Source organism: Myotis yumanensis, unplaced genomic scaffold (genome assembly GCF_028538775.1).
Source record: "Myotis yumanensis isolate MYYU_CA2020_CCGP unplaced genomic scaffold, mMyoYum1.0.hap1 SCAF_9, whole genome shotgun sequence".
In the NCBI taxonomy this organism is placed as follows: Eukaryota; Metazoa; Chordata; class Mammalia; order Chiroptera; family Vespertilionidae; genus Myotis; species Myotis yumanensis.
Genome location: NW_027223760.1, coordinates 64,822,548 through 64,835,617, shown reverse-complemented (window position 1 = coordinate 64,835,617; position 13,070 = coordinate 64,822,548). Strand labels below are relative to the sequence as shown.

General features: G+C 39.1%; 1 protein-coding gene across 1 annotated transcript in view; it reads right to left on the bottom strand.

The window, feature by feature from the left end:
* Positions 1-13,070, bottom strand: part of LOC139016447 (cyclic AMP-responsive element-binding protein 5-like) — a 236,228-nt gene that overhangs the window by 156,426 nt on the left and 66,732 nt on the right. The window contains exons 3-4 of the mRNA XM_070424492.1: positions 12,775-12,868; positions 3,057-3,178 (exon numbers count right to left, since the gene is read on the bottom strand). Of these exons, the coding sequence (XP_070280593.1) occupies positions 3,057-3,178; positions 12,775-12,868 (216 nt within the window). The remainder of the gene's footprint in view (positions 1-3,056; positions 3,179-12,774; positions 12,869-13,070) is intronic.

Below are 13,070 nucleotides of genomic sequence, written 5' to 3'. Positions count from 1 at the left end.
GCTCTGAACTTACACTAACACAGAAAATTGAGACAACTGTAAAATGTGTTGCTTGCTATTTATGATATGTATATAGACATTGGGGCTTTTTCTAGTGGCAATGGCCTGCCTCTAGCCTGTCCTCTCTGTATGCACACAGTGGGATACTTTTGGTAAAGTGTTAGGGATAGTCTATAGAATGTAATTTTCCCCATTGTACAGCCACATGGGAGAAGCAAAGATCAACTCTCTATTTACTCTTTACTAGATCAAACTACAGCTAGAAATTTAAAGGTACAGGGAATGACCACCTCAATCTTTCAACTATTTTGTATAAAGTACTTAGAAAGTTCTAGCAAGACTTTATAAGCAAATTCTCAAGATCAATTCATCCATCTTCCACTTGACCAAAACTTGCTGAGGAAATGAATGCAAGTCTTTTCTTAAAAGACAAGGAGGAAAAGAAATCAGAAGAGAGCTGTGGATATAGAAAGAAAAAGAAATGATTATCTGAATGTGGAGCAATAGGAAAGGAGAACATAGCGCTCAGTATAATCAGGTATGCATTAAATAAAGAGCTGTATTCCTACCTGTTAAGCAGGGAACAAATAAATGAAGAGGGAGCGGGGGTTGGCAGTATGCCAAGGATGTTGGTAGCTGGAGAAATGTGGTCCAATGGTGGATAAGACTATACTGGCAGATTGGAGAGCATCCCCTCCTCATTTCTCCACCCTGTTGCTTCCAAAGAAATGCTAGAGCAGAAGCCATCAATACAGCCCATTTGGATGAGTCACCGAGTCACCATGCAATGGGCCTTAAGAAGGTGCCCTCTTGTGGAGTCATCAGTACCCGAGGCTGGATTTGGCCCATCTGGTTTGAACAAGGCAAGGGAAGAGGATACCTCAACAGCCTTCCAGGGCGTGCAAGTGACGTGGGGGTATGAGACAGTGACCTGATGAGAGGTCTGCCCCCAAACCATGGGGAAATCTGGCTGTAGGATCCCCACCAGTACATACCCATCAAGAAATCATCACATGGCTAAGAGCGACATTTAAAAGAGAAAATACAACTATAATAGTCCTCTTTTTCAACTTTGCTTGCCTAATTATCTTCATTTTTAAAGCTTAATTATTTATACTCTTTTTCAACTCATAAAAGAAATGTATAGCATGAAAATGTTTCTTAAATTAAAAATCTGGACCAGAGGAAATATAAACTGGAATTGAAAGTCTAGTCTTGGAGGAAGTAAAATGCCCTCATGACCATGTTCTACCAAGTTCTCAAAGGTAAGCAGTAAATTTGGCTTATGTTAACCAAGCAGTCAAAGCGAAAAGAGAAACAGAACCGGTTACATGATTCTCAGGTCCATGAGAAAAAAATATTTCAGTTCCTCAGGGGGAGCAAACTATTTCCTGGAATTCAGATCTGCAAGAATTTCCTCCCACGGGACTTCATATAGGAGATCATGAGTACTATATAATGGAGACCACCTAAAATCACAGCCCTACCATGGGCTTCCTATCCACTTCAGTTAAATCCACTCTATCAGAAATGAAGACAGAATGAATCACGTACACACCTTTCATATAGTACAGTATAATCTAAAACTCCAACCTCGACTAGCTTGAGGCATGAATTAACTTAGTCCTTCAGTCTTTTACATATGCCATGCCTATCAGGAGAGCTAAATTTACTACTCAACCAGGGGAAATTTACTCAAGTGTTTGGTTTGGGACTCTTCTTCTCCCTTGCTATTTTTATAGGTTGTTTTTTTAAAGAAATTTATTTCTAATGGAATGAAATATAGAATATGCACCTTTTATTTTCATTGTGTTAATTTTTTAAGTGCTTAGAACAGTGTCTGGCAAATAAATGCTAAATAAGTGTTTGCTTAGAAAAAGAAAAAAGGCCCTTTCCTATCACTGAGGTGGTAGGGATAGAGGCATCAAGTATGAATGACAAATTAATCATAAACAAATAAAATGAATTGACGGAGATTTTATATCCCTCTTACTGTAATCTTCACCTATTCTCCTGATTTTTTTCTAAAGCAGTATGGGCTGAATACAAGCCTTTGACTATTTTGATGTGAGAACATGACATGAAAAACCTGGTGGAGAGGGATTATTAAAATTTCACATAGAGGAGGATTCAAAGGTTTTGAAACACTTAGGGAAACATCAGAGCCTTTTAAAATTTCTTCTCCGGATGGAACAGCTGGAACTTCAGAATCCATTACAACCTAGCTGGTCCTTCCTGCCAACCAACTTTCACATTTTAAGACTGTTCACGGAATGTGTCTAATTTGTTGTTTCGTACATTTTGGGCACTCAATAATGCTCTATAAAAACAATGAAAAAATACTAAAATGCTTCATTATCACACTTACTTATGACTTCATTTCCTTCCCTTAATCTCATAAAGTGATTGGAAAATGCCATCACAACATTACAATAAAACTGAATATGTTCTGGAGGGATTCATAAAGTGGATTTTCTTAAAAAAAGAAAGGCACTTTCCATACCTCCAGTTAACCTATTTATCTCAATAACAACAGATGTTCCATAATATAACTAGGAAGTAACTGTGAACATGGTAGAGATCTATTGGGCAGATTATAGACATCAAAGTTAAAACCTGGGTCAAAAATTAGAGAAACCTCCTTTAATACTGCTATAATTTTTCACCTGTTGTCTCTGACTCTTGTAAGGCTTGCTATTAAATATTTAGGAAAACAACTAGTTTTGAACAGAAAATGTCTGTGAGTTTATATGACTCAGATTCAAGTATCAGTTAGTGTGTTGTTTTTTGTTTGTTGTTGTTTTTTTGCTTGAATTTAGTATTTCAGATATCAGTTTTTTCTGTGATTTTTCTAGCTTCAGGTTCTATCACAATCAGGGATTCATCCTTTTTTAAAACAAAACAAAACATTAAACGGACATTTGCAAATGGATAAAATACTGTTTAAGGGCCAGGCCACATTAGCAATCAACCTGCAGTGCCATCCATTTTCACCAAGAGTTTCCGCCAGGTGCTGGAGGAGGCACCTCTCAAGGTGTCCATCCCAGAAAACCTACCCGCTTGCTGCTCTCCTCCTCCTGAGCCTTCCTGAACTCATGCTCTAGGGAGCAATCCAGCTCATTGAAGAGTCCCACTTCCTCGCAGTTCTTCAGGAATCTCGTTGGGGTCGGAGTTTGATCTGAAAACAGAGACCGAGTGATCATTCATGGGATCTTTTCCTCAAAAGCCAGTGGAAAGCCTGTATTCAATTCACAACTCCCCTCCCCTCACCTTAATTAAGATGCCGACTGGCCACCTATAATCTCCCAGCCCTTTAAATAAAGTGAGAATATGAAAGAAAATTAAGCCATAAATCCCAAAGGAGGAACATGGTGTGTAGCTGGCTACAGTAGGTAAGGGAATTCCAAGCCTCCCTCCAGACAACTTGGGGAGGTCCCACCCTTGAGTTGCTGGGTCTATATCACTGGGATTACACTGCAATGTGTGGAATGACTTTTTTCTAACTGGAAAAAATATTTAACTAAAATCAGCCAAAAAATCTGCTGAGCCTATGATAAGCCTAATTTCACGGGGCTGGGAGGAAAAAGGATTTTGTAGATTTTTATACCAAACAAAGAGAAATACACAGACATGTGAATTCCTTTTCTGTATAGGAGAAAATTTAGCAATTCTCTCATTTTGAGAGTCATAGAGAATGATGAAAGGTTCCAAGTCAAATACATTCAACTCCTAACCATTAAAAATATAATAATTAATTTTAGTTTTCTTTGCTACAGCTAAAAGAATGTTCTGAGAATATTCTTTAAAAGGAATAAAATTTCTTTCCTATTTGGACTGTCTAGAGCAGCGGTCGCCAACCTTTCGGACCTCACAAACCACCAGTTGGTGACCGCTGCTACAAAGGTTTCCTTAAACTAGCCATCGCCAACCTTTCGGACCTCATGGACCACTGGTCTAGAGAACTTATTACTTTGAAAACTGGAGGATCTCAAGCCACTATTTGTGACTTAATATTTGCCCATTTTACAAACTATTTACTCACAACATTCTCTATATTCCAGATCTCACAGATCCTGTGAGATAAGTAGGGTGTATATTATTTTAGAAATGGAGAAATTAGTTAAGTAACTTGAACAAGCTCACACAAATTGTAACCATCTTATCACTATGAAGTCCTCTTTTACCTAAAAACTTAATCCCTTTTCAATCTGAATCCTGAGCTTTGACCAGACTCTCTCAGCTCCAAAGAACTCATCATTGTAATGGGTTCCCTTCAAACAGCACAGTCATTAGGCCAAAGAAACATATGACCATTTAAAGGACAGCTAAATGGGAATATAAGTAACAGCTGGTTAGGCACTAGATATTAGGCCAGATATAAAGGCTAGATATACAGATAAAGGGGCTTTCTGAATAGAAGGTGTAAGTAGATAAGACGTAAAAGTGGAAACAAAACAGTGTGTGTGTGTGTGCGTGTGTGTGTGTGTGTGTGCATGTTCCATTTATTGAGTGTTTATTCCAAGCCAGGCATAGTACTAAGTGTCTTGTATGCACAATTTCATTAATGTTCACACCAATTACACTAAGTAAAAATTATTTTCCCCATTTTACTTATGAGGAAACTGAAACTCACCTCAGGCCAAATTTAGAAATTGGGTTCCATAATCATATCAGTAATTGATAATCCTAACAATCTTCAGTTCTTTTGAAATATCTGGGAATCACTGAATCCCTCATACAATAAAACTGTATTAAATCCCACAGACTCTCTACTAACTTGCAGAAATGTTTTTGGTGACTAAAAAACCTGAAAAAATATCACATGTGAAAAATGAAATACTAGACGACTTGCCATCAGTTGGAATTTAGTTTTCCAGGTTTTATGTTGCTTTTATTCCCCTATGATTCTTTGTTGTAGATTTATAAGTTGAGGACCATGATTCCAGGGAGAGAAAACAGTCATCCTGGAGGCTCCAAGTCCTGAACAATGAGACGAGTTCAGGAGATGGCCCATGAAATCGAGTTCAGGCTAGCATCGGGGGCCACTCCCCAAGCAAAGTTGACAGATGTTTTATGTCTCCTCTAAAGCAAAATTATTGCCAAATACCAGCCCGTGCTCACATATATCAGCAAAGGAGGTTGAAGCATGGCACAGGGACAGGAATGCCACTGCCATCATGGGTCTCTCTACAACAATAGAAGCAAAAGCGAGGGAACAAGAAAGGGGAGCCAGGGCTATAAATGGAGTTGGTTCCTCCCATCCCAAGAGCAGAAGACCCAGATGAAGGCCCCAGAGTTGTTGCCAAATGGGACTTTTTTTGCTGTATGATATAGTGAGAGAAAAACAAAACAGATATCTATGTCCACATTTGGAATAGATAAGGCACACTGTTCCTAATTTTTTATTCATTTTCTTCTTGTGAATGAGCCATTCTTTCCAGTTACAACAGAAACCAGACAATGGAGCTTAACTTTTGTTTTAACATTTATTAGAATTAATACAGGGTCTCCAGTTGTCTTTGATCCCACATGGTACCAGTTCCAAGTAAGCCAGGAAATGTGCAAATCTTCAAAAAGGGAACAGCTAAATCTATCAGCAGCTTAAATAAAAGAGGCAGAGGTTCTTAGCCACATGAATGCCTTGTCAAATAACTGTTCCAGCTGAAATTAGACCTGAAGTGGGTAATGTCCATGGCCATAAATTAAAATTCTTGTAAACCACACCCTATTTAAAACTAAGTGCATACACTGGTTAGTTACAGCAGCAGCAATTTCCATATCCTGAATGATAGGGGCCAATGCTTTCTAGTTGGATAATATCTAATGTGTGTCCAGGAGGCCACACTCCAGGGACTTACAGGAACTCCAGTGGGAACTCAGAGCTGAGGCGATTGTTTAAGGACTTTTGCTCACTATTTTTTTAGTGCTTCCACTTCAGTGAGGACCATCTGAATGACAGGGGGGGATAACCCCAAAGGAAACTGACAGTTAAATAACTTTTGAGTTGGAACTTGACCCGCGTTGACGGTGATTTGTTGTTACTGCCTTTGTAAATCTGAACTGCCACTGCATAAGCATCTACGTGTTACCTTCTCTCAGGTTGCAAATAGCACGCATGTTCTTAGGAGACACCTGGAGCCAGTGCACATGAGAAATATTACCACTTCTACTCATCTCACCTCCTTGGGGATCTCTTTACCCATCGAACAATGAAGATTTGGCACCAGAGGGATTAAAAAATCCTTTGTAACATCTGCCATATTTCAATACCTAGTTACCTTCCTGGTGAATCTATTTCTTGAAAAAAGGAGCATTTTGTCATAGAATTGCAGCCTCTGTAGATAGCTAGGGAAAGGACACTGGCCGTGTGGAGACACTCCTTGTATATCCACCTGGAAGAGTGCCACAAACAGCACTATGATTTAAGAATTTACCCACCAGTTATACAATAGGAAATCCTGTACCACATTGCATCTGGGAAGGAAAACAAGTATATGGCTAGAACTATTAGAAAGAAATAGTAACTCATTAAGTTTTCCCATCAGTCCATAGTCTGCCTAGCATCAAGTGCTTCAGACTCAGTGACAAAGTCTAAATGTCAAGCACAAAGCTAAAGCCTGAAACCTGATTCTTCCTTTTAAAAGTGGTGAGACTGCTCAAATTTAATAACAGGTTGCTACCTTATTCGGTTTCAGAGCTGCATTTGAGTTATGTGTTTGTCTATGTTTTATTTTCCTCAATGATTAAAAAAATGGCAGAGCAGCAAGCCATCAATTAAAAAAAAAAAAGAAAAAAAGGAAAAGAAAATCAGAGTTCCCATCATACATCGGAGGAGAAGAATGTGAACTCCCTAGGCAAAATTTTCTTTCCTATTGGCCTGATATTCTTAACTATGGTTATTACTAAAGGACTATGTAAAATAATTTTACATCATTTCATATTAAATTGATGGTGGCTAGTAATTCTATAAAAGCCTCACTAATTCAGACCAGTTATAAAAAAAGATCAGTTTGAATTAGTGACCATTCTAATTATAGGGTATTTTTTAAAAGGCAATGCATTTTTTATTATTTGCATGACTTAATTTCAGCCAACAAAATGTGGCTTAATGGAATTCCCAAGAGTGCACTCAAATCAATAGAGAAAATAATTAGAATTAGCTTATCTATTTTAGTAAGAGTTGGGGTTCTCAAACAAGGCAATTTTCTTAGATACTTTTTACATTTGGTTTATATTTACCACTATTCCCATGAATTTTTCAGTAATGCTTTCTTTACAATATTCTTATTTAGTCCCTATGTGAATTTTAATAAAGTCCTGGTTAAGAGAGTTTACATTAAATAAATTTGAAAATACATAATCCTTTATGAGAGCAATAATCAGTAACAAATGACAGAATTCCACAGAATTCAAGACAGGCTTCTTTGCAATAAATGTGCCTTTTATTAAGTATAAAAGAACAATAAAAGTGATAGGGTCCTCTCAGTGACACTGATATTTCCCCATATCCCAAGATGCAGTGCTACCATGAGTCAAACCAAAGCAACTCTGGTTTTAGAACAACAGCTGTGGATGCTTAAAAGGCGGACCATGGCTGGGGTGATCCAAATCAGTGAGAGATGAGACTCTCTTATACTCTTGAGTCATCTGCTGGAATCCGTACTTTGTCAAGGTGGACAGCTGGTGGACTAGATACCCTGAGGGTGCCTATGAGACAAGTCAAAAAGGCTCTGACAAGGGCCTTGCTTAGGACACATAGCTGTAGAAACATAGATTTAGATTTAAATCAAACAATTATATGTTCTGCATCTCCTCACTATCAGCCATGGCTTACCCCAAGTGTTCCAACAGCAATCAAGCCATGATTTTAATTTGCTTTAGAAGAGCTGAGCTGGTAAAAAGGGTTAGTAACACTGTGAGATCATGTCTCTGCTGGCCAAGCGAACTAAGGGATCCAAGGTGATTGTCTTATCAAAACCTGCCCCAAATAGTGGAAGCTCAAGCTTAACGTTTCCACTTAGTCACTAATTTGCCTGCGTTCTCTGACACTCTTTGTCAAAGGGGAGGGTTTCCAGATGGAATAGACAGGATGCCAGTTTTTCATACATAAAAGACGACTGCAGATCAAGGCCTCTGAGGTATTCAAGTGAATCATGTAAAGTTCTACTTTGCTAGATCAGCTTGAAGCATGCTTGAGAAGCTCCTATAAATGCCAATAGCCACTTGTTGCAATGAATAAGAAAATCTGATTTAAAAGCACAATCTTTGTTCCTCTAAATGCTAATGTGTTAGTATAATCTCCTAAAAACTTTCATTTTCTTCATTTGATTGCTATTAAAGAGATAAGTCAATAATAAAAGAAAAAGCAGTTTATAGATTTATATTCAAACACAAATCTAAGGCCAAAGCATGTTTTTAGTATGTATAGCTCACCAAATCCAGGTGTAGAGTAAGAAAATTATAGACACATAGAGACTTTAGACAAACTTCTCATCCTCTTGATTTTGTTTCCTCATATGAAAAAGTAGCTAGAATTAAATGATATAATGCATGTAAAGGAGAAGGCACAATTGCAGGCACAAGACAAGGCAATGAATGGAAGCTACTGCTATTAGCATGCTGCCCTCTGGTGCAAACCATGTCAATCACCCCTGTTCCATTAAGATTGGGTTAATTTACAAAGTGGGAATTCACTATGTACTTTCACCTTCAATGGAAGAGGAAGTAAATATGGGCTGTGTGCGTGTGTGTGTGTGTGTGTGTGTGTGTGTGTGTGTGATTTATTTACTTACTCAGTCGGGGTTTTTATATTCTAGTTCATTCCAAAAACAATTTGGGTGAGGTATATTCCATTCCCTTTGGCTTCCCCCTCAAAATGCCCATGGATGATTAAGCAGAGTTTGTAACAAAGAGCCACAAGCAATGGATTTGGGCTGACGTCGTCTGATTGATCAGGATCAGTATCCTGGAAACAATGTTCCACTTCATTGAACAACATTCTTGCTTTCTCAATAAGTGAAGATACACACAAGTAAAAACTTCAGTCATATTTCTAATCACACTCTAATATGCTAAAACTACAATGAGATTTGAGATAAATACATATTGAAGTCTTTCCTAGAATAAACAAATAGCAAAGCAAAAACACCCATTAGATAGCCCATTACAGTTCAATGTGAACAACATTGGCTTATGACATGTAGTAGACCTCAGTCCTCTGAATGCAAAGTAATAAAGTTGGACTGGATATCTATGTATTTCATCCCAGCAAGAAAATTCTATCAGACTACAAACATGTAGAACGAGTAACAAGTTAAAAAATTTAGCACTTAATTTCATTGGGAATATGAAATGACTTCATACCAGCTTCAACATAAAGCATGAGAAAGCAGAAGAAAATATGCCAATATATTATTCATGCTGTTTTCCCCCATTTCTTTCTCCCTTCATTTTCTTACTCCAAGTTTGATGTAATAAAAATTAGAGTGACTTTTCTCCCAGTATTTTTCCACCTGACACTGCCAGTTATTGGCAGCAACAGCCTTAAACTAACAAGGGTCTGATAAAGACCAACTGAAAAGATGCAAGAACTTAATCAAAACCCTGCTCATATCTATTATATAGAAATGTTCACAGATCTTTAGCTACTTTTTTTAGACCTTCAGATGGGACTTTTTGGAGGCCTTACTAGCAATATGCCGATAAGATACTATGCTGACACCACTATACTGGTAATATCTCCACATAATTACCACCCCCTAATAGTTACCTCCCACTCCCCTGCCACCATGAAGTCTTTTTTAGGGATCCTATTTGGGAAAAATAAAGGAAGAACTTATGTATTTAAATATTTGGAATTGCAAAGTCTACAGCTTTGCTACTTGCATATACAAGTTCACTGTTGAACTATGAAGTTCACCAGTGACTCTATAGGAAGTAATCTGTACTAATAAAAGAGGAATATGCAAATTGTCTGGGACACCATCATAGTAACAGTAACGACCAAACAGCAGGCTGCGTGGGGCGACCAGGCTGGCAGGGGTGTTAGTGAGGGACAACAAAATGACTGAACAGCAGGCTATGTGGGGCAACCAGGCTGGCAGGGGGGCAGTTGGGGGCGAACAGGCTAGCAGGGGAGGGCAGTTGGTGGCAACTAGGCCTGCAGGGGAGGGCAGTTTGGTTTCACCAGGCCAGCAGGGGAGGGCAGTTTGGTGTGACCAGGCCAGCAGGGGAGGGCAGTTAGGGGGACCAGGCCTGCAGGAGAGGGCAGTTGGGGGGGATCAGGCCTGCAGGGGAGGGCAGTTGAGGCGATTGGGCTGGCAGGGGAGCAGTTAGGCGTCAATGAGGCCACCAGGGGAGCAGTTAGGGGGCGATCAGGCTGGCAGACAGAAGCAATTAGGGGCAATCAGGCAGGCAGGCAAGCGAGCGGTTAGGAGCCAGCAGTCCCGGATTGTGAGAGGGATGTGCGACTGCCAGTTTAAGCCCCATCCCACAGGATCGAACCAGCAGTCGAACATCCCCCAAGGGGTCCCAGATTGGAGAGGGTGCAGGTCAGGCTGAGGGACACCCCCCCACCGTGCACAAATTTTGTGCACTGGGCCTCTAGTAAATATTAAAAACACAAGAACTGACTGTCCTTCTTAGCCCTTGTAGGTTTTTATAATTCTTACAAATTTGAGCTTCTGCATCTCTGTTTCTAGACTTCACACAAACTATTTCTGAAGAGTCAGATGGTTCAGTAAAAACAAACAAGCAGAGAGAGTGGTAGGTGGTGATGGAAGGACAAGGAAGAGGATGCCTTAGACTTTGGAGAGTCTTCCAAACCACAATGTATTTGAACTATTAGCAAGTTACTGGTGGGTTGATGAAACTGTGTGGACAGCTCTGTCACCAGGAGTATTTGATTGTGTATATAAACTTGTAAAGGATGACAGTGCAGTGGCCAGTACAAGTCAATGGGTTAGGACTGCAGGATCAGGTCCTCATCTTTGCCCTGTTTGGTGAGCTTGGAAAAGTGGCTCCATGTCTTTGTGTGTCACCTCCTCTATCAATAATAAGAGTTGTAAAAATAATCTGTCTGACAAACTCTTGGCGGATTTACTAGTAATTGGGCTAATAAAATACTTGTAAGATTTAAGTGCCATAGAAATGTTAAATTATAATCGCCAGGGCCGTCAGCTGTTCTTGTGCTATCACTCTAACATGTTCATGGATGCCTCACTCTCTCACAATACCAGGGAGCTGGTGGCTCTGGGGAAATATTTCTATCCTAAGAAGGGTAATGGGAAATGCTTCAACTACCCTGCTGAGATTTATAAAACACTTCAATTTACATTATTTCATGAATCTTCACAATAACCCTGTTGAATAGATTTGGCAGATAAAATCATTCCCATTTTATGGAAAAAGAAACTGAGGTCCAGAAGGGTGTGTTAACTTCCTCAAGGTCAGACAGCTGGTGGAGTCAGAGCCCAGGCTAGACAGAGTTTAAGTTTCCTCACCTCTGGCCTTGCCCTCTTCCTAATTTACCATACCACCTATCAAACTGGGAAGGAATGGCAATTAATTGATGGATTATTGTTTTTTACTTCTGCTCACATTTGCTGAGAACTTGTTATGGTTCCATGCAGTATCTCTTTTAAACTCCCACGTATGAAGTGGGAACTGTTTCTTAAGGAAACCTTCACCTACCACTTCAGTCCAGAAAGAGAGCTCTTTCTATTAAAGTTGCAGAGTATTTTTCCTTACAATACTCATTTGATATCAGATGTTCCTTTACTTGTGGTAGGGTTACCTCCAATAAATCCATCATAAGTTGAAAATATAATAAGTAAAAAATGCATTTAATACACCTAACTTACTGAACATGATGGCTTAGCCTCACCTGCCTTAAATGTGCTCAGAACACTTACTTTACCCTACAGTTGGGCAATTATCTTGAGTTTTATCTCAGGAGTAATTGTCCTCCTCTTCTCACCAGAAGCTGGAGACACAGTTCAAAGTGAGAATCAACGGAGGACAATATACTTCCATACATAGGTTATAGACATGATGGGATGTGAAAACACAAAACACGATATCCCAAAACCACTGACAACACAGGACACTCTAGCGTATCAGTTATTTCACCTCGTGATCTCGTGGCTGAGCAGGGCTGCTGCTCACTGCCTTTGCCCAGCACCATGAGAGAAAAGATCAAGATTCAAAATTCAAAATTCGAAGTTCATTTTCTACTGAGTGCTTATCTCTTTCACCATCACAAACTCACAAAATTGTAAGTTGAACCATCATAAGTCAAACTACCAGTATCTAGTAAGTTGGGGCCCATCTGGATATTGTGGACAGTCCCAGTCCTCTATTTTGGCTAAGTGTTAGGGTACAAACTAATTGTGACACCCTTGAGAACAGAAATCATATAAATTTTTACACCTTGCATGTCACTCAGAACAATGCAATATGCATTATAGATGCTTAATTTATATTTGCCACCTGAGTGATCACAGGTGTGTGCTTTTTACAAAGATATATGGAGTCAACTTTTAGAGTAATAAATATTTACATGCCAGAAAATGAAAAGTCACAGCTCTCCAATTCTTTGAGTGAACACTGCATTAGCTGATTATATTTTTGCTTACCATTATTTTAAGTCTTTTTTATACCTTAGAAATGTATATTTTCATGGCACAGAATTTTCTAGTGGAAATCACCCTATCATGAGTAGAACAAGTATTGGTGGCTGATCACGCAAAGCCTCTTTGCCTGATGGCTCCTTACCTGATAACATATTGTCTGTTTTTATTGAGGGAAACTTCAAAGTCATTTCATGCTTGTGCCTATGAATCATCAGATGGTCCTCTGTTGGGAAGCGCTGTCAGACAAACAGAGAAAAAAGGGAGAGGGGAGAGGAGCCATTCAGTTTTGTAATATATATTTGCCATTACAGAGAAAAGATTTATTCAGCATTGCAAATGTGACAGGCAAAACAAAATACTGTTCTGAAAAGGTGTGAAAGCATGAGTAAGTAAAATGATAAATTATTTTCTGTGAGCAAATATATTGGGATGCTCCTT